The sequence below is a fragment of the Festucalex cinctus genome, chromosome 2 (assembly GCF_051991245.1).
Source record: "Festucalex cinctus isolate MCC-2025b chromosome 2, RoL_Fcin_1.0, whole genome shotgun sequence".
NCBI lineage: Eukaryota > Metazoa > Chordata > Actinopteri > Syngnathiformes > Syngnathidae > Festucalex > Festucalex cinctus.
In genome coordinates, this window is record NC_135412.1 from 28,125,091 (window position 1) to 28,149,398 (window position 24,308).

Genomic DNA, 24,308 nt, shown 5'->3' on the forward strand with positions numbered 1-24,308 from the left:
TCAATGATGAAGCGATAGTGGTTAACTTGTCCACCTCACAGTTTTGAGGTTGAGTGTTGACTCCTGTGTGGAGTTTTTGTGTTCTTGCTGTACTAGCATGGAATAGTTTTTCCTCCTACATTCCAATAATATGTTAGCTTCATTTAAGATGAAAAAAAAATATCCATTGATGTGAATGTTCATAGAGGTGATACACGTCCTGACATTGGTTGGTGACCAGTCTATTCTTATTAGGTTACCCTGCCCTGACATTAGCTGGCACCCATTCCATTCTTTGACTATAGGCCTAAAGTTGGTGCCCAAGCCCTTGCCCTTCCTTGCCTACTGATGAGTGATGACTAGTCTTGTGTCTATCTGTTGGGACACTGCCATCGTGTGGTAAACAAAAAGCACTGCCCCTCCATGCAGTCAGAGCCATATATATACAGTACATTTACCCTTATTGATTAATTTCAGGTAGTGTGCTGTCCATATAAAAAGGAAAGGGATTGTTTAAATTAATTTAACAGCTACAACGGATTTATAATTGTGCTACTGATCTATAAATCACTGAATGGTTTAGGACTTGAATACTTCAGAAATTCTAATTGAATATAAACCCTGTTGGGCTCTGATGTCTGCAGTCTAGGAGCCCGCAGGTTTCAAAACAAACATTTTGAAGCGGCATTTAGCTGTTATGCTGGAATAAGATGCCAACAGAAGTGGTCAGCCCCAAATATGTTATAAAATCCAAATTTAAAAATAAATAAATAAACTGTCCATACCTTTGAGTAAGGTATATTGAGTATTTTTAATCAATTTCACTGAATAATCTTTTAATCTATTTTTTATTTATTTACTTTCCTTTTATATGTCTTTTTAAAATAATTTGTTTGTAAATGTTAAACGCAAGGTATCAATGTACGTTCTCTTAGTAATTTTAGTAAGCTACTTTTGCTCTACCTTTGTTTTAGTTGTTTTGTTTGTAAATGTTTGCATTAAGTGTTGTGTTTTTGGTTCTGTCATGAAATTCTATTAATGAATGCAACCCATTCGTTAGTGATTTTTTCCCCCCTGTTTGTCTATCTCTAAATAAGACGGTTTGTTTGTTTGTTTGTTTGTTTTTTGTTTCTAAATAAGACGCTTGTTATAATTTTTGCTTCTGCTCGGTTTTTGATTGACGTGCGCGTCCACGTCTTCCGCCCACTTTTCCAACCAATCGCGTGTCGTGAGGCGGGACAGGAATCAACTCTTGACAAAATGGCGACCGTTGTTGTTTTGCCGCAGGGTCAGTGAATAACACGATTTTCTTTAGTCAAAATTCTGCGGTTGCGTGCAGAATTGCCGCAGCCAAAATCCCCAGGCGACCCAGGGTCGGCTCCGCGTGGACCGAAATGAAAGGTAAAGAGCGGTCGCCGCTGAAAAAACGCTCCCGGGCCTTGGACGACATTCGCGATAGGGGAGGATGCCACCCGAGCAGCAAGAAAATGGGCGCGCTGTCCCTGTCCGGCGGGAGCAATAATAATGGCAACAGTTCTGGCAAAAGTGACGGCGGCTCGACGAGGAGGAGCCTGCTTGGCGACAAACGGGAGCGGGACTTCGACGGACACGGTCGGCTGGGTAACAACCACAGCTGTCAGCCTGGCTCCGTGAGCAAGAACCACAGCAGCCTGAGCCTCTCGTTGGATTTGGCCGCCGCAAGGAGCACATCCCGTGGGGACCAACGGCTGCCTGCTCTCGGCGCCGAGGGTGAGTACAAAACCCTGAAAATCAGCGACCTGGGCAGCCAGCTCAGCGACGAGGACGTCGAGGACGGTCTTTTTCACGAATTCAAAAAATTCGGCGACGTGAGCGTCAAACTGAGCCGCAGCAACGACGAGCGGATCGCCTTCGTCAACTTTAGGAAGCCGGAGGACGCACGGGCGGCCAAGCACGCCAGGGGCCGGCTGGTGCTTTACGACAGGCCGCTGAAAATCGAGGCGGTGTACATTAACCGCAGGAGGAGCCGCTCGCCGGTCGAGAGAGACCTCTATGGCGCCGCACCGAGCCACAGACACTTGCAGAGGCCCCTCTCGCCCACTGGCCTGGGATACAGAGACTACCGCCTGCAGCAGCTGGCCTTGGGTCGGCTGCCCCCTCCGCCGCCGCCACCTCTGCCCCGAGAGCTGGAGCGTGACCGGGAGTTCGCCCTGTTCGAGGCCCGGGCCCGGCCGGCTTTCATCACCGAGCGGGCCACCTTCCGCGAGGAGGATTTTATATCGCCCGAGGAAGACCAAAGAGCCAATCGCACCTTGTTTCTGGGCAACCTGGACACAGACATCACCGAGGCTGCCCTGAGGAGAGCCTTTGACAGGTTCGGCGTCATCACGGAGGTGGACATCAAGCGGCCCACACGGGGCCAGCCCAGCACTTATGGCTTTTTGAAGTTTGAGAACTTGGACATGGCTCACCGTGCTAAGCTCAGCATGTCTGGGAAAATAGTGGGATGCAACCCCATCAAGATAGGCTACGGAAAAGCCACGCCCACCACGCGTCTGTGGGTGGGGGGCCTTGGACACTGGGTGCCCTTGGCCGCCCTCGCCAGAGAATTTGATCGCTTTGGCACAATCAGGACTATAGACTACAGGAAGGGGGACACCTGGGCCTACATTCAGTACGAAAGTCTGGACGCAGCGCAAGCGGCTTGCACACACATGCGGGGCTTCCCCCTGGGGGGGCCAGAGAGGAGACTCCGAGTAGACTTTGCTGACACGGAGCATCGTTATCAGCAGCAGTTTTTGCAACCTCTGCCCATCGCCCCCTTTGACATGGTGGCCGAGTCATTTGTCCACCGCGCGGCACCGGAGCCTCTGAGGGTCCGAGAACGGACTCCCCCGCCGCTTCACTTCAGGGACAGGGAGCTCTTTCCTGGAGCAGAGTGGCCCAATCCTCCGACACTCCGGGAGCGGGTGCGGGCCTCCCCCTTCGAGCCCCTCGAGCACTTGGAACGCGATCGGCGGGCACGCGAGCCCTGGTCCCTGGAACGGGAGCTGCACGGGCGAGAGCCCGCACGCAAGCGTCGCCTCATGGAGGACGGGCGCCACCTCGACCACTCGCCCGACACCTCTGACAGGACAATGAGGCGTCGGCGCCCCTCTCCCGATGGCAGCCCCGGGGGCAGCAGCAGAGATGGGGGGCGATTCAGCGATTCGGAACGTCTCGCGCGGGGTGACAGATCCTCCCCCGTACGAGAGCGCCACGGCAGCCTGGAGCGCGGCGGGACGGAGCGGAGACTCAAGGGCCTCTCTGACAAGGGTCTGTCGGGCAGCAACATTTCACTGGCCGGAGAGCGTAAACGTAAAGCCGGGGACGGCGGGAAAGGGCCGGCAAAGAGAGAACGCTCCGAGGGTTCCTCCAGAAGCACGGCGCCGTCCAAATCGGACGGCGCCAAACCGACGCTGGCCTGGCAGGGAATGTTGCTGCTGAAGAACAGCAACTTCCCGGCCAACATGCACCTGCTGCAGGGCGCCCACGGCGTCGCCAGTGAGCTGCTCGCCGACGGGACCACCGGCAAGCAGGTGTGTGAGCTCAAGATCACCCAACGACTCCGCCTGGACCAGCCCAAGCTCGACGAGGTCTCCCGGCGCATCAAAGCGGCCGGCCCCGGGGGCTATGCCGTCCTTCTGGCGGTTCCCGGCGCCGCCGAGGACTCGTCGTCGGAGCCGGCCATCTCCACCCAGCGGCCGCTCCGCAACCTGGTGTCCTACCTCAACCAAAAGCAGGCGGCGGGCGTCATCGGCCTGCCCGTGGGTGGGAGCCGAGATAAGGACACCACGGGGATCCTCCATGCTTTCCCACCCTGTGATTTCTCCCAGCAGTTCCTGGATTCCTCTGCCAAAGCGCTGGCCAAAAGCGAAGAGGACTATCTGGTCATGATTGTGGTGCGAGGTGCATCTTAAAACAAACAGCTAATGAGTCAGAGAGTGTAAAAAAAACAACAACAAAAAAACTGCTGTATTTCAGTAACCATTGCATGCCGTGTGTTTTGCATTTTGAGCTACAGTAGTATGGTTCTTGGATGTTGTATGTTGCTATGTTATCCACTAAAACCACAAGCGGCTCCTTTCCCCCGCTATAAACAAAAAGGGCGTGTGATTTATTATTTGTTATTATTAATTCGTTGAGGTTGTATGACCGCACAAAATCCTAAATGATTATTTGGAATACGTGAAAACAATCAGAACACTACATGTTTCAGAGAAGAACCAAACTGGAGCCATACAGGAAGTGGACACAATAACATCTCTAAAACAAATGTTGCAAACTGTTAAAAAAAAAAAAAAAAAAAAAAAATGTTATGTGGACACATTGTTAAGTGATCCTGGCCTGCATATGTTATTGTGTCTACTGCTCCACACAAAGGGGACAGTGTCAGTTTATTCCCTGTTGAGTATGAAGGATGAGTGAATGCAAAAGTATCCACATACTCTTCTTTTTAATTTTTGTTGAAAAAAACTAAACAAAACAGAAATTTGGAACAATAACTCAACAGTCATTTATGTCATTTTGCTTCTCCCCACAGTGCCACTTTTTTTTTCTTCTTCTTCTTTTTTTTTTTTTTTTTTTAAACACACGCGTTGTGAAAATGGCATGTGGCACACTGGGGGCGCAGTTGTGACATGTTTGACCTTCCGGTACGTTTGTGTCAACTTTTTTCATGTTTAAGAATTGACAAACATTCATTTGTGTGCAATCTCAATGTTAGACCACAGCTGTGCCAGAAGGCCACAAGCAATCATGAACACTCGTTTATCAAAGTCTGCTTTTACCAAGATGCTAATGGTGACTGAAGTTTAATCTTCATTTGTGCACAAGTGAGAATGCACTGTAGTCTTAACACTAACCTGTGCTAATGCAATAGTCAAATACAGTGTACAGTAATTACAGCTTGATGACGTATTTTTACACCGCTGCATATTCAAATTTATAAACTCAACACGCTCCCTACAGTATGTATCGTAATTCAGGTATTTTGAATAACAGAGAGAGTTGAACTATAAACTAATATTTGATTTATTGGTACAGCTCTTGAAAAGTGAATGCATTTGAAGTTTAACTTCAATCTGGCTTTCTTAATCCTCCTGGTACATAGTTTCTCAGGAACAGCAAGAGTAAGTCAGAAATGAAAAATAAATCTCAATCAGTTTTGTTTATATTACATGCCTAACTCTGACTCATGACTAAACGGATACTTGACTCATTGAACAATTTTCTCACCTGTTTTCTGGGTTTGGTTAGTAAACTGAGCCATGATTGGTCGTTATCTACTTCCTCAGCACAGGTGGTGTCATCATCAGTGGGCAGCAAGTAGAAAAAAAAATTACTTTTTAAGGTATTAATTGTACATGAAAAATAATGAAGTTACCGCATTAATTATAGACAAAATATTAACTTATTACTGCTGAAAATGGCTCAATGATTCAAGTGTTCATTTTAAGGAGGGGAATTCACATTTTGTTTTTTCCCCAATGTTAAAAAAAAAAACAAATGTTAAAATGGGTCAAATTGATGTAACAGGAGGGTTGAACCTCAAGAAATTTTGAATACCTCTCCGAAAGCAAATATCACAAGCAACTGTCATCATTGTTATTGTCTTGGTAAAGGCAGATGAGCTCTCATAAGAGTGAGTGGTCATATTTGTGACAAATACTAACTTGTTTTTACTCCATGCTTTAGTTTGTTATTGTTGCTTTGTTTCATAGAATTGGTTGAGCGCAGTCCGAGGCTGGAAAAAAAGAACAGTACAAGTAGGAAAAAAAAAAAAGAGGGAGAGAGAGAAAAGTTTTGTGTTGACATTTTGACTGAAACCACAAAAGGGTCCTTAAGTCAATCAGTAAGTAGGGCCGTGTCGTTTGTTTCATCATTTTTAACATTTGAATTGACACTTAGAAATCTGTAACCATGACACAGAGGCCTACATACTGAACTGGTTTGTGCAGTGGATATGAAAAGTCTACACACCCCTGTTCAAATTCTGGGCTTTTGTCTTACTTTAAACAAAAACAACAACAAAAAAAGGCACTAAAATTAATCTTTTCAAAAAATTTGCAGTTACTATTACTTATTGCCTGTGTACACCTATTTTTTTTAATCTTACATAAAGATAAAATAATTAAATTCAATTGTGTTGTACAATTTGTCGCTGACATTAATGGTAGAGAAAGTTTTGTAAAGATTTTAGTCTCATATTTTTACATCACACACCCCCTTGGCATTTCCACAGGGGTGTGTAGACTTTCTAAACCCGCTGAATGTGTGGAATCATCACTGCTCTGAATTGTTTTTACGCACGAGGACTTCACACTCGACGACCACGGGGGGTTTAAGTTGTGTAGCGCCCCCCCAAGCTTCCCACAGCTCTGCGCCGTGTGCCGACTTCCTGTGTAACGTTTGTACGCGCCCATGTCCCGGGGGGGAAGAAGGAGAGCAAGCTGTTGACGTACCCGCAAAAAAGTGCATCAATAAATTGTTCATTTGAAGGCGAAAGCTTCCAAGTTTCTTGGATGGAAGTGAATTGAGGAAAACCAGGAAATTATTGTGTTTTCCCAGGAAGTTGAAGTGAAGTATTCAGAGAGAGAGAAAGAGAGGGAAAAAAAGGAAGACCGCTGTGTTTTGCATAAGGTTTGCACAACGTAAATTACTTGACGCGAGCACGAAGGAGCTGCAAAGCCACCGGGCAGGAATCCACTGCAAGCGCTCCTCTCAGGTGGCGCCCGTCAAGTTACCATGGCGATCCCCGAGGTCTGGCCGTGTCAAGCGTGCTTTGCATGATGTTGCTTGAGGAGGAGGATGTTCCACCGTGGGAATATTGTTTGCAACAACAAGCTCCATTCTCCTCCTCGTCTTCATCATCTGCTGTTTGTTTTTTGTTTTTTTCTTATTTTTCTTCTTCTTCCTTGCTGACGCCACCGGAAGGAGTCCACACTCACAGAGGAGCCGTCCATACACAATTCTCCCCACCTCCACTCCATCCATCTTAGTCATATTAGCGTGTAAAGAAGATGGGAGTCAAGATGGAGCCCGTCTGGAGGAGCTTAACATGTCCGTCCTCCACATTCGGCAGCCGGGGTGAGTACGCAGGAAGGAGGACAATGCTGCCCTGCTAGCTCTGTATCACTAGCTCAGGCGGCAGTGGTAAGTAATGAAGTGGCGTGGTTGTCATAGTAACGCGTCCCACCACACACGCATAACAGGAGTAAGTTCTTAAAATAACGACCACGTTCACCTTTGATTGATTACCCTTCTAATGACAAATATTCAAAATAGTCATCTTCACATGTATTCTGAGAACAGCGTTGCACAACCTTTATTGAGCCAAAGCAGTCAATAATCACCTTTATTTGACTCGGTCCAGGCATACACAAGCCAACTATCCTAAGTAAGCAATAATGTACAAACATTTCGATAGACCAAATCACAAAATATTTACATTAAAAAAAAAAAAAGTATACGGCAGATCAATTTGTGTTTCATTAATACAACCTACCAAGTCTTTGCACTTGCAGCATGTAATCATAATCTCAGCACATCATTATAGGCTACTTAAATTGTAGACTAATTTGACCACAAATGTGCTGTAGATTGAGTGAAATGTGCTGCGAACAATGCCCGCTTTACATCATCTCTACTTGCATTAAATTTGCTTGTATACATGTCAATAGCACATTTCATCTGTCATTTGAGCCATATTATATATTTAAATTTTGTAATTAATTTATTTCAGATGGAGGACAACATAAACAAAAGAATGACAAAAAAAAACACCTTAATTTCCCAGTCAATACTCAATTCAAATCTGGCCTGAAATGGAGATGGAAAAAAAGAGAATTTATGTACAGGTAGTCCCACTACCGTTGCCATTAATGTTAAGCTTAGAAAACTTGTTGAACTACTTCCTCATACATGTAATATACTTGACCTTACTACATACAGACCTAACGTTCGAAAAACCTCACTTCACAACACCAACAAAAAAGTATAAAAACCATACTGGAATAATGATCTCAGGTCAATTTATTTAAAGGGGAAGTCAACCCAAAAATGTTCCTTACAATATGTTGTATAGTGTAAACATGATTTTCTGATTAATATTGTGTTTATGGAACATCAATTAAACAGCAACATCACAGTTGCTCAGGTAACAACCAATCACGGCTCACCTCCGACTTTAGTATTTGTGACATTTGCACGCTGAGCCATGATTGGCCGTTACCTGAGCCTTGAGCAAAATGGCCTCCCCCTGATATTGATAAAAATGGATTTTGCTGCGCAATAGTAGTCAGAATACCAAGTTTAAACTAGTGGGGCTGCATAAAATGTATTATTGTAAAGAAAATTTTGGGGTTGACTTCCCAATTAATGTGAAATGGCAGCCTATTTTATTTAACACATAGCTATTCTACGGTATGAATGGCAACAAATGGATGCACAGATTAATTGTACCTTCTAACTTGATATACAATCTTGGCTCACTTTTTGTATTTGTACTGCTCGGCCCTACAGGGTGCACAGTGAACACCCTCAGTGTAAATAGAACCTAAAATAATGACATCATCACAATCTCCACGTGCCATTGGAAAGGAGACAAGCAAAGCAATTGGAGTCTGAGCGAGCCTGACAGAGTTCCATACAACAGTTGCTAAATAAAGAAGTGCAGGGCAGCGCAGGTTATCTATATTTATCGTCAGACACACTGACATAAGTTCAACGGCAGGGGTTGGCAAGCGATGGCCCACAGGCCTCATTTTAGGTACTGGTCTTGAGTGACACAATGCCTGGAACATAAGCTTGCGCTTGAGCACACTTGACCCAATACTGGCCTACAAACAACACTGCTGGCTTGATTACACATTGTTATTGAAAACATGTCAAAATGTCTCATAACGGCAATCTCATTTTGACATATTAGAACGCTAATCAACTCAACTTTATTTGTACAGCAACCACAACTGTAGCCAAGTGCTATAAATAAAAGACATACAATCACAAATTACTGCATAATACGTTCTTTAGTCAATAAAATATTTAGGAGTTATCTAAACATTGAAATACCGGTAATAGCAATTATATCAATATGGTGACATTGGGAACAAAGTATATGTAAAAATCGTTTTACCAGGTAAAAAATAAATAAATACATTTGACATAGCCAACAATAGCCACATTTAATGCTGCTGTATTGTGAGTCAACTGCAAAACACATCACAGTTGTACGCTGTGTTATCATGTAGATGCATTGAAACATAGTATACTGTAGCTGCCCAATGTCCAACTACCAGAAGTGGTAAAAGTACTCACACTCTACTTAAGTAGAAGTCCAGATGCGCTGTCTTAAAGGAATAATAAAAAAAAATAAAATAAAAAAAAGTCTGGTAAAAGTAGAAGTTCTAATTCAAAAGTTTTTACGGAAGTAAACGTTAAAAAAAAAAAATACTCTGAAATTAAGTAATACAAAGGTTGGGGGGGGAAAAGGTTTTGCTGAAAATTAGATACACAATACCTTCTTTTATAATTGAGTACCATGCTAACAAAACTAGCTTTGCCGACGCTGTAAACTAAGTATCTTAAATCCTAAATTAGCTTATTGGCGACAACTGGGAGAAAATAAAAAAAAACATCTTTACCTTTATTTCCTTTTCCAGATTAGATGGAGAATGGGGTATATGCCACGGAAGAGGCGGGACTGTTTTTGCACATCAGTTTGGTTCCGGTTCGGTTTGCGACGTGTGGGCTGCGTCAAAAATACTTGTGCTTCCGACTTTGTGGCCCTTGGTTGCGCGTTCGCAACCTGGACAGACCAGAACCCAACTGATGTGCAAAAACAGTCCCGCCTCTTCCGTGGCGTATACCCCATGAGTGTGTTTTTAGACTAGTACAAGATAACACATTAGCCAGTTAGCCATTATACTTGTTGCCAGAGTAAGGGGTAGAAAGAACATAACTGTTTTCAAATGTATCAAGTAGTAAGTAAATCAATTACTGAAGTACAGATGCCTGAAAAAAAAATCTCTTTAAGTACAGTCTTTGTACTTCACTGCTTCCTACCACTGCGATAAACAAGTGTCAAATATGGTTACAGTCCATTGTCCAGTAGTTATCACAACAACCTTGAAATCATCATCCGTTAACCTCGAGCAAAAGCATTCTATCATAATAGCGTTTGTCTCCTAATTTAGCTTACAAAGGGCTGTATCAAAAAAATGTGCCGATCAATCAAAGGTGAGCAGAGTGCTTTTTCAGCCCACATGACTAACATACAAAATTGTACAATATGATAACATACATTTTTGTGTGTTTCCTTTGCCAGGATCCCATGAGAAGGCTGCTTCGTCCACAGGCCACTAAACACACTGAATGTTACTTGTCTGCTGTAAGTAACCTCTTATGTTTTACTCATGTTAAAGGATATATATATATATATATATATATATATATATATATACATATATATATATATATATTAGGGGTCGATATATTAGGAATTGATTCGGCAATATATCGCGATATTACAGGACTCAATTCTCGAATCGATTCAATAGGTGGCAGAATCGATTTTTAAATATCCATTTTTGATTGAAAAATATTCAACAAAACGTCTTACTTATGGTTAGAGTTCACACCTTAAGCATGGAAAAATGTTATACTAATGGAACATTAAGCCTTAATATTTTATTTCAATGATGTTCAAATATGAAACTGTCTGTTAAATACAGTGGTTCACAGTTATAAGGCTGAAGTTTCAGATAAATAATACATTTTCATACAAATCTTACAGTGTACAAGATTACTGATTAAGTATTTTCCAAATTTGAGTAAAAAAAAAAAAAAATGGCAACAATCAACGTATAAATCCGTATCGGGATTAATCGGTATCGAATCGAATCGTGACCTATGAATCGTGATTCGAATCGAATCGTCAGGTACTAGACAATTCACACCCCTGATATATATTATTTTATTTATTTTTTTAAATATTTTTTTTACACTGCCAAATGTCACAAAACACTCTTTTGATAAGGAAATGGAAAGTGCTGTAGTGTTGATACTAGCCTGCAAGCTAGCATTTATGTTTTGATAAATTACTCAAAGACAACCCAACCAAACATGCGGGAGGAAAAAAAGTTAGCAATATGAACCCTTTTGACTTTGAGGCATATCAATTATCACAAACTTAAACACATCATTTTCAGTTCACGTTAATGGTAGTCAATCATGTTTCAGCCACTCAGAAGTAGGGAAGACCGGGGCTATTTGTATCACTTTCTATACTTTTAGATTTCTTGGAATCAATACATCATATATATAAACAAAACGTATACCAGATGAAAAACCAAAGCCTTCGGTATATTTTTTTTCATTTTCGTACTTCATGTCAGTGCAGAGTTATAAGCCATCAAATAGAGGGAGTGAACATGTGACATTTTGCCCCACCAATGTGTAAGTTGTCAAATGTGGCACAATGGGGTAAGGTGTCACGTTGGATTTTGCCACTAATAAAAAAAAAAGGACTAAATTATCCTTGTTCTCCTGTTTTGTTTTCTTTGTCTGTTTTTACAGCCGGGGGAAAAATAAATATATATATATCATTGAGCTTGACAATTTGCTATAGTCATTGAGCAAACTTTAACATAAAATATTGTGAAATAAATTAAAGTCCTTAGGAACTGCTGGCATGTAGGTCATAGCTCTCAGCCTAAAATATGTTTTGCTTCCCTTAAACTGGAAATTTAAGATTAAATTAAATTTCAAAAAATAAAGCCATGGATGTATGGTTCATCATGAAACTTAAACCAGTGATGGCATGTGGGCATACTGTAGTTCCAACAATTGGAAAATGCATTTTTAAACAATGAAACAAAACCTAGCAAACTAAATTCCTCACTCTTCAGATTCATCATCGGAAGAACAATTCTGGCATACATAAACAGAGTTGCCAGAGGTGCATTTTTCATTGGCCCATTCTTTGCATATGTGACAACAAACCCCAAAATTATTGAGACAAGTTGCCCCAAACTACCATTTTGGCAAAAACTCGCTCTAGTTCAAAGTTAGCTTAAAACAGAGCAGTGACTGAGGCACGACAAAATGCCTGAATCTCTCCTCTAACGTGTCCACATGATTTGCTGCTAGAATTTATCTATGTACAACGCCTGTTTAAAAAAATCTGAAGTTGAAAAATTTTACTTTGGGTTGTGCAAAACATAACTGGCACTCATGTCAGCTCACAATGTGCTATTTCTTCTCAGACAGTACACAACCCATGACCATTTTATACGAAGAAAACTAGTATTCCACTTTTTCGTTACGCCCTCTGGTGGAGAAGAAAATTGCAATGTGACAACTTACCTGTGATACAGCTGCTAGCCCCAGTCTCCCCTACCTTTGTGCCTGCTATGTAAAAACATGAAAATGTCTGTAGCACTGCTTGTACTATATCACTGTCTGAAATAATTTCAATAAACATTTCAGTTCAATTCAGCATTGTCCCGAACTCCTGATTCATTTCCATCTGAATAAATCACACAAGAAAAGTCACATGTCAGTTTTATTTCAGCTGGCGTGTGTGCATTTAAAAATGAACCAACAAAAAAATAATAGACCCTTTGATTGGTTAAAAGCACAGTTTTCTACACTCTCTATCACTTAGCCAGAATAAAACACAGTTGAACTCAGCTGTGAAGCAAAAGAAAACGCTATCAACGTATAATAGGTGACAGGTAAATAATAAACCCCAAATAAAAGCATCAGAAAACGCTGTAAAGGTGGCTTGGCCCTTGAACGCAACTCGTGAGAGGGAGTGTGGGGGAGGGGGGCTTTTGTGCATTGTGACTGCTGTGGTGATTGCAACAGCAACACAAAAAGGCTTCAGGGCTCAGTGCAGCATTGTGCAAGTGACTTGAGGGGGAAGAACAACAACTAATTGAGCTGACATTCTTGTCGTAGGAGCCCTCGTCTGCCATTAGAGGGCAGTGTAACAAAACCTATCATCGTCTTTACGCGTGCAGGAATACCAATAATAATCATAATAATAAGACCAATAATAATTCCGGAAGTAAGTTTCTCACGTCTTTGGCTGACATCACAGGAAGTAGTGCTGCAGTGTACCCGCTAAGGCAAACAGTGGTGGAAAAGGAAAGTACAAAAATAAAAAAAAGAAAGCCTGGAAGACTTGCAGAATAATGCCAAACGTTGCCATTTGATGACACCTCACATTGAGACAACTTGCAGTCTTTGCGGAAATAAAGCTCAATAAAGCTGAGCCTGCTCATATTGACCTATTGAAACAAAATGAGTGTGTGTGGGTGAGGTAGGCCGAGTAGTGCTGATGCTGCAAAATGGTGTCCATAAAGATCAATAATGTCAAATATGCAGAAGAAGGCATCAGGAACACGTTACACTCGCTTGTGATGCACATTCAGAAAATATGCTAAAATGATTCAGGCCAATTTTTCTGTGGGAAAATAACTTACTGTAAATCTACGCAAAGCACCTATTGGCGCCTATCAGCATTTTGTGCTCTTTATCTGCCCTGCTCCTTTTAAAAAGGAGGTTGTAACACTCCAGGAGGAGGAAAAAGTGACACAAGTAAAGAATAAAGAACTACAAATCGTTTTAAAACTTCGGGTCATTTGTATCGTCCTCACCTATACATTCTCCATCCATTTTCTATAGCGTTTATCCAATATCCTCATGAGGGTTAGCAAGAGTCTATCCCAGGTGCATTTGGGCGGGAGGTGGGGCACGCAATGGTCACCAGCCAATGACAGGGCACATAAAGAAAAGTAGTCACACTCCCATTAAAGAAAATCACACCTTCGAGTTTTCAGTGCCCTAGCATACGTTTTTTGGAATGCGGAACGAAACCCGGAGTACCAAAGCCCAGATTCAATCAGATTCAAGTGTGAAGCAGATATGAGAACAACCTCTTGGCTACCATGCTGCCTCACGCACTGCAGATTAGTTTTCACCTTAGTAAGTTTTACGAGTATTGTATGTTGTACATGCTTAGCCTGTAAGCTATTTACTTTATGGGAGCTTGAAATGAAATGATAGGTACGGTGTCTAGAATTTAGTGCCATCTGGTGGTACACTAAGAGAACGTAACAATTTTGAAGCAAGTGCACTACGGTGCCTCAAAGAGATTCCACTTCGCAAGCCTACCACCAACCACTACTTATTTATTTATTTATTTATTTATTTATTTATTTATTTATTAAAATTTAGAGTGAGCAAGCAAGTGCGCAGCCCGAAGGTCAGAACTCACTAGGGAAAGAACTCACTGGAGCGGCTAACAGGAGCAGCTAGCAAGAATTAGCTGGAGCGGCTAACAAAAGCGGCTAGCGCAGGTCAGTGGGCTAGCGGGAGAAACTAGCGAGAGCAAATCAGAGGGAGACCAGTATCGGGGGCCCAAATCGCGGGACTCAGCGACGAACGCCTGCAGGCCCCAGGTGTGGACGGTGAGTGGTTGTCGACCCACTAGCTACAAGCACCACCATAGGGCTAAGGCTAACTACGTTTCTTCTCCTTCAGGTATATTGTATCTGTAGCGAAAGATGGCTGCGAAGCAAGTAGCCTCATTTAAGGCGCGGTTCAGCCTATGTAATATAAATAAAGATTACTATTCCTACTTTTATATTAAAACAAATGGATGTTGATGTGATACATATTTTTTTGTATATTATGATATGCTTGTTTTTTATGAATGATTAGTTCACCAATAGATGGCACGAAATCCTCGACACTGTCACTTTTAAAGTTTTAAGAATTGCATAAGAAGATATATATATATATATATATATATATATATATATATATATATATATATATATATATATATATATATATATATATATATATATATATATATAATTTGTGTAAAAAGAAAAAAAGGTGCATTTTTTTCCAATGTTAATTTAAAAAAAAAAGGATAAAAGATAAAACTGGTTCTGTTTAACAGCCTATGTGCCAATACAAGCGCCCCACAACCCCCACTCCTTTGCACAGCCTGTTACCTGTGGCTAAATAAACACGTTGGTGTATGTAAAACATATGTATACACCATCGCACCCTGGAGCCCATTGCGTTTGCCCACCTTGTGTAAAGTCATGCAGCTTGGTCTAATTTGGCCCCGAAGTGCTTCATTGCGAGCGTAACAGCTTTTTAAGGGCGTGTGCTTGTGCTGAAAAGCAAGTTTTTGCATAGCTTATTTTCAACAAGGCAAGAGTCGGTTATACTATATGTTGCTACAATCCAAAATGTGCTGGATGCCATGTGCCTCTGATAGAAACAATGGATTATACCGATACTGTATTTCTATACACTACAATTTTGGCTTTTCGACATTCTGTCCACAAGTCTCATGACTCCTTGGAGGCGAAAAGGTCGACGCAGGTTCATGACCGTGCTGGTTGGCTCTTACACGACGCCGTTGTGCGGGCGGTCGGGGGCGAAGCAGCCGTTGGTCCTGCAGCCGCTCTGCGCCGCCTTGGCCCGGCACACTTTGTTCTGCCGGGCTCTCCAGCGTTGGGCCAGCGGCTCCATGAAGAGGGACAAGGACGAAAGTAGATAGCAGAGCCCCGCCAGGTAGAAGGAGCAGTCGTAAGTCTGTGTGTAGTCGTACAGGAAGCCTGGCCGTGGAAATAAAACGGCAAATACGCATTTAATTGTCAGCAATTGCATTTTTATGTAGGGGGAAACATACTTGAAGGAGATGTCCATTCAGAAAATGTCTTACAATAATGTGTTGCCCCTAAACACATCATTCATATTAATATTGTGTTTGTAGAATATGAGTTAAGCAGCAAAATTCCGCCGTTTTTATCCATCTCAGGGGGCGGCCATTTTGCCACTTGCTTTCCACCGAAAATGATATCACAGTTGCTCAGGGCTCAGGTCATGACCAATCACAGCTAAGCTTCGGTGCAAAAGTAAATTTCTACCTGCACGTTTCTTCTAAATACCAAAAAAAAAGAAAACTCCACCATGTGCACAGTTAAAACGCGCTTTGCGTTAGACTTACGCATGAAAATAGGGCCTATGTTCTGTACTTTGTGGATTTTCGTTTATCATGAGAAGCTCTGAAACAAAACCCCCTCAATAAATGATGGACTAAAAATTATTTCAAGCAGAGTGTTGTAAGTGGATATTAAAAATGCTTTTTTTTTTTTTTTTTCAATTGGTTATCGTTTTAGTGTTTATTTTTTTCTGCCCAGGAATGTCAACAAGCTTTCATTAAGACTCCTTGTTGCTAGGCAGAATCCATGGTGAACAATCAATTGGTTGGCATACCTGCATTTCCATCAATACATATTTACAATTTGGCCCGCCGTACATTTACTTTATTACATAGATCCTGTAGTTGCTGCATTCATTTAGCTATTTTTTCCCACTTAAATTTGATTAATTACAGGGGAGATCAACCTTAAACATTTATTGACAATAATGTTATATGTGACCTCACTAGTCTAAACATGACATAATGATTAATATTGCATGTGTGAAATATGAGTTAAACAGCTAAATCTAGCCGTTTTTATCCATTTCTGGGGGCGACCATTTTGCCACTTGCTACCAACTGAAGATGACATCACACTTGCTCAGGCAACAACCAATCTCAGTTCACCTGTTTTCTTGAAGCTAAGCTGTGATTGGCTGTTACCTGAGACCTGATCAACTTTGATGTCATGTTCACGCGACAGAAAGTGGCAAAATGGCCGTCTTCTGATATTGATCTGCTGGATTTTGCTGCTTATCTTATTCTCCACTAACACAATGTTAACCAGAATACAAGTATTTAGACTAGTGGGGCTGCATAGAACATATTCTTGTCAATAATTCGGGGAGGGTGACTTCACCCTTAAAATGTATTTTTTATCTCAATATTTACTAATTTATGATTATATTAGTTATGGATAATAGCAACAATGGGAATGGATTTTTATTTTACTAATAAAAAGGTCATATTCTAAACATTTCACAAACAGGTTTTTACTTGTATTTACTCAACTCAGAATGAGCCGGCAAAAAACAAAATAATCCAAAAAATAAATAAAAATCTTATATGGCCAGTGAACACAAAGTTATAGCGCTATATGCTCTGGCACAATGCAAAGTAAACGGCGCAGTCGGGCGTGTGCAAACAAGAATCTGCTTCAGGCGTGTTGGCTGTCAAACTGTGGGGTCTTCTCATCTTCCTGATGAGATGCGCTCTATTTACGAACTGCCCCCGAAGGAGTCATTCGTTATGTTTCGACCCTGAAATACTTCAGCTGGCGTGTGGCTGACACTCCGGGAGAACCTTGTATATTTCCAGGTGGCTGAATGTGCATTCAGTGATTAAGTCATTCGGTCAATGTCAACAGGGCCCCTTTTGGACATTTTCACTTAGGGGTGTGCTCATTTTTGTTGCCAGTTGTTTGGACATTAATGGTAGTGTGTTGATTGATTTGGAGGGGATAGTAAATGTATACAGTTATACAAGCTGTACACTGATGAAATTAGACTCCTGTATGCTCATCACTGTTGCTTTGTTTTCATATTTTGTCTAAAAAATATATATATATGTTAATTTATTTTGGGTTCGGGCACATGCTATATATAGAATGGACTAGTCGCTAATCATCTCCGGTTCGAGTCCAGGCTCGGACCTTCCTGGGTGGAGTTTGCATGTTCTCCCCGTGCCCGCGTGGGTCTTCTCCGGGTACTCCGGTCTCCTCCCACATTCCAAAGACATGCATGGCAGGTTAATTGGGCACTCCAAATTGTCCCTACGTGTGCTTGTGAGTGTGGATGGTTGTTTGTCTCTGTGTGCCCTGCGATTGGTTGGCAACCAGTCCAGGGTGTCCCCCGCCTACTGCCCAGAGCCAGCTGAGATAGGCGCCAGCAGCCCCCGCGACCCTTGTGAGGAATAAGCGGTCAAGAAAATGGATGGATGGATGGATAGTCGCTAATCAATGGGGTTTGTGGGGGAGGTATTTTTGGTGACCTTACCTGCCAAAGGAGGACCCGTGAGGCAGCCCAGGCCCACAAAAAACATGGAGAAACCCATGGAGTTGTTGAGTTTCTCTGCCCCCACCAGATCCACCTGCAGGGAGGGAACAGCAGAAATGAAATGTGACTTAATCTCAGGGAGCAGTTACATACAATAACACCCATGACAGTTGATAAATTCACTTTCCTTGAGGACATATGTTGTTATCTTTATTCTAGCAGTAGCATTATAAAGATGATGGAATACTGACACATGCTGCAATGTTGTTTTTTCATATCGACACGGTTCAAAAGTCGCAGCATGTGTGTGAATCCGGCAGATTAGAAACTGTGATTGTCGACTCGTCCATAATAATGATAGCGGTCTGAACACGCCGCCCATTTCTGGCTTCTGCTGAACTCATTGCAAACATGGAAGCTAATCTTTCAACAGGCAAAATGTGAAATTCCTTATTTCCATTCGCCCTGCACTCTGTACACTGCATATTTTCTGGTGAGATTATTCTAGGCTGACAGGACATGTCTTTGTTTTCATTGCTTCATTTATATACGTAACCAGGGAAAATTCTATGTATAACACAATACTCACCCGGGAAAGCTAAGGAAAAAAAATAGCCCAAGTCACTGATTTGCCAAACTTTTATGACGTAATTGAGCCAAATTAGCCAAAATCATAAGAAGGTATTGTAGACAAGTAGCACAAATGGGCACAGCCTCGATCTGGAAAGCATTCATGATATCCTTACTAATGGACTTTTTGTCCAACACATGTTGATAAATTTGCTGTCTCACCAGAACAGGTAGCAGCAGAGCCATATAGCCACCGCAGAAGATGGCAAAGAAGACGGCGTAGACCATGAGCAGGATGTAGGAGGTGGCCAACGGGGAGAGCAGGTTGACCAGGCCGCAGAGGATCAGGTAAGCCTTGTGGTAGTGATACTTGTGGAACAGGTTGCGGTCTGTCACCCAGCCCGAGGCCAGCTGGGCGATGGTCTCTGTGATGCCTGCATAAGAAAGGAAGCAAGGTTGAACTACACAAACTATACAGTACATATATGCATATCGTGAAACTACTTTGCTGTCCACACGGATGCCATTATAAACAATATTAATAAAGAGCAAAAATCATCATGCCACTAGATGTTTAAAGATAAAAATAATAATTAAATCCAAGTGGGTTGAAAATCCAACTGTACATCAGATTGCTCATCGGTAGTATGAAAACATGGAGATACGCTACATGTGGAGACTAGAATTGTGTGTTAAATTGTTCATACAGTGGATATATATGTTCTACAAACCCCTTTTCAAATGCCAGGTTTTACCAATATAAATACATTTGATTAATATGAATATTTCTGCCATTAATTTGGCCGATTTAGTCAAATTCAATAGTCAAATTAAATTGGAAAACAAAATACTTACTAAAAAAAAAAAAAAACGACTGTGATAGTGTGGTTGCAAAAGTGTGCACACCCTCTTGTAACTGGGATGTCTTAGCTAACAGTAGCTCCTCCCCTAAGTACAGACGTCAAATCCTTAACTACAAAGCATCACTCCAACATTTATCAACACAATCCTAAAATACATAGCTTTTTTCTTTTTTTTTTTTATCAAATGCCGCCCCCCAGAAATGCCGTCCTGTGCCGCTGCACATATTGCACATACCAGAAAGCATCACTCGCCACCATTTAAAGTGCCTTTGTTGAACCCCAGTTCAGATGGTCTAGTAGGTTTTTCCTGACATTTTGTTTGGCTTTTTAACAGAAGAGTGAAGATTTTGTCCAATGAAACCAAGATTGAACTTTTTGGTCATAATTAGGGATGGGTGAGTACTAGTACATGCCTCTTGTGGTCAGGAACTATTCAAAGAATCAAAAATTGTCATTAATTGCAATTTTGAGGGAAAATGCTGTATTGGGATATAAATTATTTCATTGCTTTTTAGGGAAATTCTATGTATCAAAAGTACTAGTGGTATCGGTTCTAGGTATCGGTATCAGTGACTACTCGAGAATTAAGTACTTGTACTGCAAAAAAAGTGGTGTCAAACATCCCCAGTTAAAATTTCAAGAAATGTTTTGGACACAATGCTGCTCGTGCTGCTGCTTTTCAAACGGCAAATGTTCTGCATGCGGAAGTGGATGCATTGTCATCTGTTTTTTGTCAAATGTTTTTCAGTGTCTAGAAGTGCTGCATAAATATGATCATCAGATATGAAAAAGCAGGCTCGCTAAACTAGGATGACAGCAGGATGTCTGTGTTTAACTTGATATATAACACAGGAAGTGAGTTTACTGTAGTTGATCTCTTTCTTTCTTTCTTTCTTTCTTTCTTTCTTTCTTTCTTTCTTTCTTTCTTTCTTTCTTTCTTTCTTTCTTTCTTTTAAACCATCTCATAGCACATTTAAAAATAAAAAGTGATGTCATGCTGCTCTTTAGCCGACCATTACTGTAAGCCACCGGCCATGTGCTACCGTCGAGACTGATCGCGTGGCGTTGATGACTCAGCAGATACACGGCCGCAGTGCACAAGCTGCAGCCTGTGGTATCGGCTATTGCAGGGATAGCTTCAAGCTCAATGGATCAATGAAGGCGACACGTTGCATGCGCAGCAGCTGCATCAGAGAGACACAATAACAAAAACAAAGACCAGGGCTGGGCAAAGTTTTATGCTCAGGCTCCACGTTTGATGACAAAATCGGCAGATGGGCCAACTCACTCATAGATAAAGTAAGGGGGGTTTTGATAATGGATGGATGGAAAACACAACTATGTTCAAAATGAAAGTTAAAATGTAGGTGTAAAATAAGTACACTTTATTTTAAATTATAAAAAATATATACTGAATATTTGTATTGACTTTTATGTTACATCAATTAAATAACATTTTTTGAAATAAAAAAAAGAATTCAGAATTTCAGATTACAGTTTTTTTTCCAATTGCTAAAACACAATTTTGCAAACTAAGCTCGTTTTATCAGAATGATAACACAATTCACAAAACCACACACACGAATTGCAAAACCCCTCTCGTATCCACCAAAATGAAGCACTGCAACCAAAACTACATGTAGCTTTGCCAAAATCAAACTTTTGTACCAAGTGGCACACACATCATTCATATCACCAGATTTATGTCTCATCAATTACCCACTGTTGGTTATAATGCACAGAATGTTCACAAGCACAGACATATTTGAATATACACTCATGCTCTTCAAACATTTTAACAAGTTAAATTTACTTTTTTTATTTTTCGCAAGGCAGTACAATTATTCACAGCAGATATGTTTACATTGACGTGAACATGTTCACAAAACAGTAAACAGAAAGAAAATTGCAGGAAAATATATCTCTATATCTCTCGAACGGACCAATCATAAACATCTTACATGTTTGAGGTGGAAGTTGTCAGAGAAACAGTTTTATCAGAACAGGACATATTTTCAACAAAATTGGGAGCTTTTCCTTGCCTGGGATAATGACCCATTAGCTTCCTCTTTCTTCTTCTTTTGGTATTTTGCTATCCATCCATCCATCCATCCATCCATCCATCCATCCATCCATCCATCCATCCATCCATCCATCCATCCATCCATCCATCCATCCAAAACCAAAAATTAGGCAACCTCTCGCATCGCATTGTCAGCCCATTATTGATGACATGATCAACTAAGGTTGCTTTGATTTCATTTGAAAGTTGCTGTCTTGGCCATGAAATCTTCTACAAGCTCTATCCAGCTCTACCCATACCCCCGCCCCCCCCCAACTCCTTCATTCTCAGCCTCTCTTCCTCTCTCTCTCTCTCTCTCTCTCTCTCTCTCTCTCTGCCACGTCTTCCATTGTTGTTGTAAAAAATAAAAAAATAAATAAGAAAAATAAATTGTTCATCTGTGGCCTTTTTATAGTGCATTGCTTATACTTCCTGGTTGAGGTGCTAACAATTAACCATTGAGGCTTTTGGCCAGGAGGCACATATAGTAGCCAATTAGCTCATGTATTGTGATTTTGAGTGGCAGTGTGTTGCAATGGCAAACATTTGACCCGATGTTAGATTGTTGTGTCTTATGCAAGTAAATTGTGTTCAGTGCAGTTAAAAAGTGCCATTTTGAATTGGAAAATGTGTGTAAAGCAGAAAATGTGTTTAGAGGTTTGGAGACTTGAGAAGAGGTCTTGCTCTCTGTGTGCCAATTTAAATAATTGTGCTATGCAAGTCATTTTTGTGTTTTAGCAATTGGAAAAAAAAAACTGTAAATAGTAAATGTATAGAAATGTTTATTTTTACTAAAATCATAAACTATTGCAATAAATGGTATAACGTACTCTTGTTCCTTATAATTACCTTCATTATAATGGGATGGGTTAAACAATTATTTAATCACTCATGATGGTGTAGTGTCACATTCTCCTCGTGACAAACTAAGTGTGAATGGTTATCTATATTTTTCACTGTGACCAATCCCGGGTGTAGTCTACTTTTCCCCCATGAAATTGCTAGCCTAAATGATAGCTAAATGAAAACTAGCTTGCTAGCTAGATACAGTACGTTAGTATGTATTGGAGTTTTATGTTTGTATTTATAGAATAAAATGATACATTATTTAATCCATTTATTAATTGATTTTCATTTCTGGATTTAATTATAATTTAATCAAATAGGCTAAATAAAATAAGACCATATACAGTACATATAGGGTCATATTCACTAAAGGTTTGCGTCACCTTTGCACGGCGCTAACCGGTAAAACTGGAGCAATCCGTGAGCACCTAATTCACTAAAAACGTGCAGATGGGGAAATCCGTCACTAAGTGTTCTGCCAACCAGATTGCGCCACGGTGTGGCGGTGTTATTTGCGCGTATGTAAATTAAGTAATTTGCATAAATTTGACGCAAAACATGTCCACCCCAATGCAAATGAGACTCATTGATATACAGCGTCTAATTCACTAACGCCATCGCAAATAGCCACATGTATTTTGCGTGACGCAAATAACGTTTTTGGAAAGCATGTATCAACCTGCCGTAACCTCGATCCCGGGATCATGACAGCAGTGCATGCCATTTGAAATATATTTCTAAAAAAAAAACGCACCAATAATTTGTACTTTATGAATGAATGACGTCGTTGTCGTCCTCTCTGCTCTGTACAGCTTAATGGCGCTATAAATGCTTACTCTCGGTCTAACCTCGCTTTCTGATAATGTCATCTTTCTCGCAACTGTTACTAACAACCATGTTCTTGGCGCAAATCCATTTCCATGTTTGGTAAATCAGGTGCAAATTTGCTTCAAGCTGTCAGTTTTGTGGGCGTATTTGCGCCGGTATATGATCAGAGCAATATCCTTAGTGAATATGTGGGTAACTGGGCGCAGACTGTGGGTGCAGTTATGGTGCAATATTTCGCGCCATTACCGGACAAAGCACATTCTTAGTGAATATACCCCTCAGTTTATTTGACTCTTATATTTGTATTTCATCACAATAAATCAGTTAACCATTTGTTTAATGTGATGAATGAATTAAAAAAAAAAAAAAAAGATTTTTTTTATTTTTCTTTCTATAAGTACATGGAGTGACGCTCAGTTTGTTGGTCTTGGCTCGAGGTCCAGCTCGGTTCATGTGGGTCGACTCCTAACGTGTAAAAGAAGCCAAATGAAAGCCCGTTCTTACATAATGAACGTCTGCAGCGAGGTCAGTGAGGATTGGCGAGGCAGCTGTGTCATGTTTACGCATTTCCGCGTCGCTGTGTCGCGACCCGAGATGGTGTCGCGGTGAATCTCCCGCTTGCACCCGCGCGTTTGTTTGTGTGCTTTGGCCGCGGCGGGTTGGCGCACGCCCGCAGCTCTTCCTGTTCGAACTGGGATGAAATATATTCGAGCAGCGCTTTTAACTGACTGCAACTGTGACAGGTAGAAGGCATGTGCGCGAAACTCTGAGGGTCAATGAGGAGATTTGAGAGAAACACCTCGCTGGAAGAAAAAAAACAAAAAAAAAAACAACAACAACAGAGGCGAAAGCGCGTTTGATTACAGATTCTGTAAAACAGAATGTTTGTGTTTATTTTGATAGAATGTAGGGCTGTCAAAGTTAAAGCGTTAATAGATTAATTAATCACAGAAAAATGTCGCATTAATCACGTATTAATCGCACTATATTTTTGACCGCACTTTGAGGCTTGAACGTAACCGCGGATGGTTACATTGAAGGCTGCGCAGGTCAGTGATTAGGTCAATGCACGGGCATTTCCTACACCTGTTGTTCCAAAATGAGCGGGGTGACTCCAGTTGGTGTGCTCGGTG

At 41.4% G+C, this 24,308-nt stretch overlaps 2 protein-coding genes across 3 annotated transcripts in view; one reads left to right on the top strand and one right to left on the bottom strand.

The window, feature by feature from the left end:
• Window positions 1–1,205: 1,205 nt before the first annotated feature.
• Window positions 1,206–12,495, top strand: rbm15 (RNA binding motif protein 15). Its single transcript, XM_077514182.1, has one exon. It carries the CDS (start codon window positions 1,374–1,376, stop codon window positions 3,915–3,917), a length of 2,544 nt encoding a protein of 847 aa, XP_077370308.1. The 5' UTR covers window positions 1,206–1,373; the 3' UTR covers window positions 3,918–12,495.
• Window positions 12,496–14,904: 2,409 nt separating this feature from the next.
• The window catches only part of slc16a4 (solute carrier family 16 member 4), a 37,050-nt gene continuing 27,646 nt past the window's right edge, over window positions 14,905–24,308 (bottom strand). For both annotated transcript variants that reach the window (XM_077514184.1, XM_077514183.1), the window contains exons 9-11: window positions 18,799–19,010; window positions 18,007–18,100; window positions 14,905–15,644 (exon numbers count right to left, since the gene is read on the bottom strand). In XM_077514184.1, coding sequence (XP_077370310.1) covers window positions 15,433–15,644; window positions 18,007–18,100; window positions 18,799–19,010 — 518 coding nt within the window. In that variant the 3' untranslated portion in view covers window positions 14,905–15,432. The remainder of the gene's footprint in view (window positions 15,645–18,006; window positions 18,101–18,798; window positions 19,011–24,308) is intronic.

Bases quoted from the DNA above. Each gene is read 5' to 3' on its own strand.
- rbm15 (XM_077514182.1), top strand. From the start codon at position 1,374: ATGAAAGGTAAAGAGCGGTCGCCGCTGAAAAAACGCTCCCGGGCCTTG.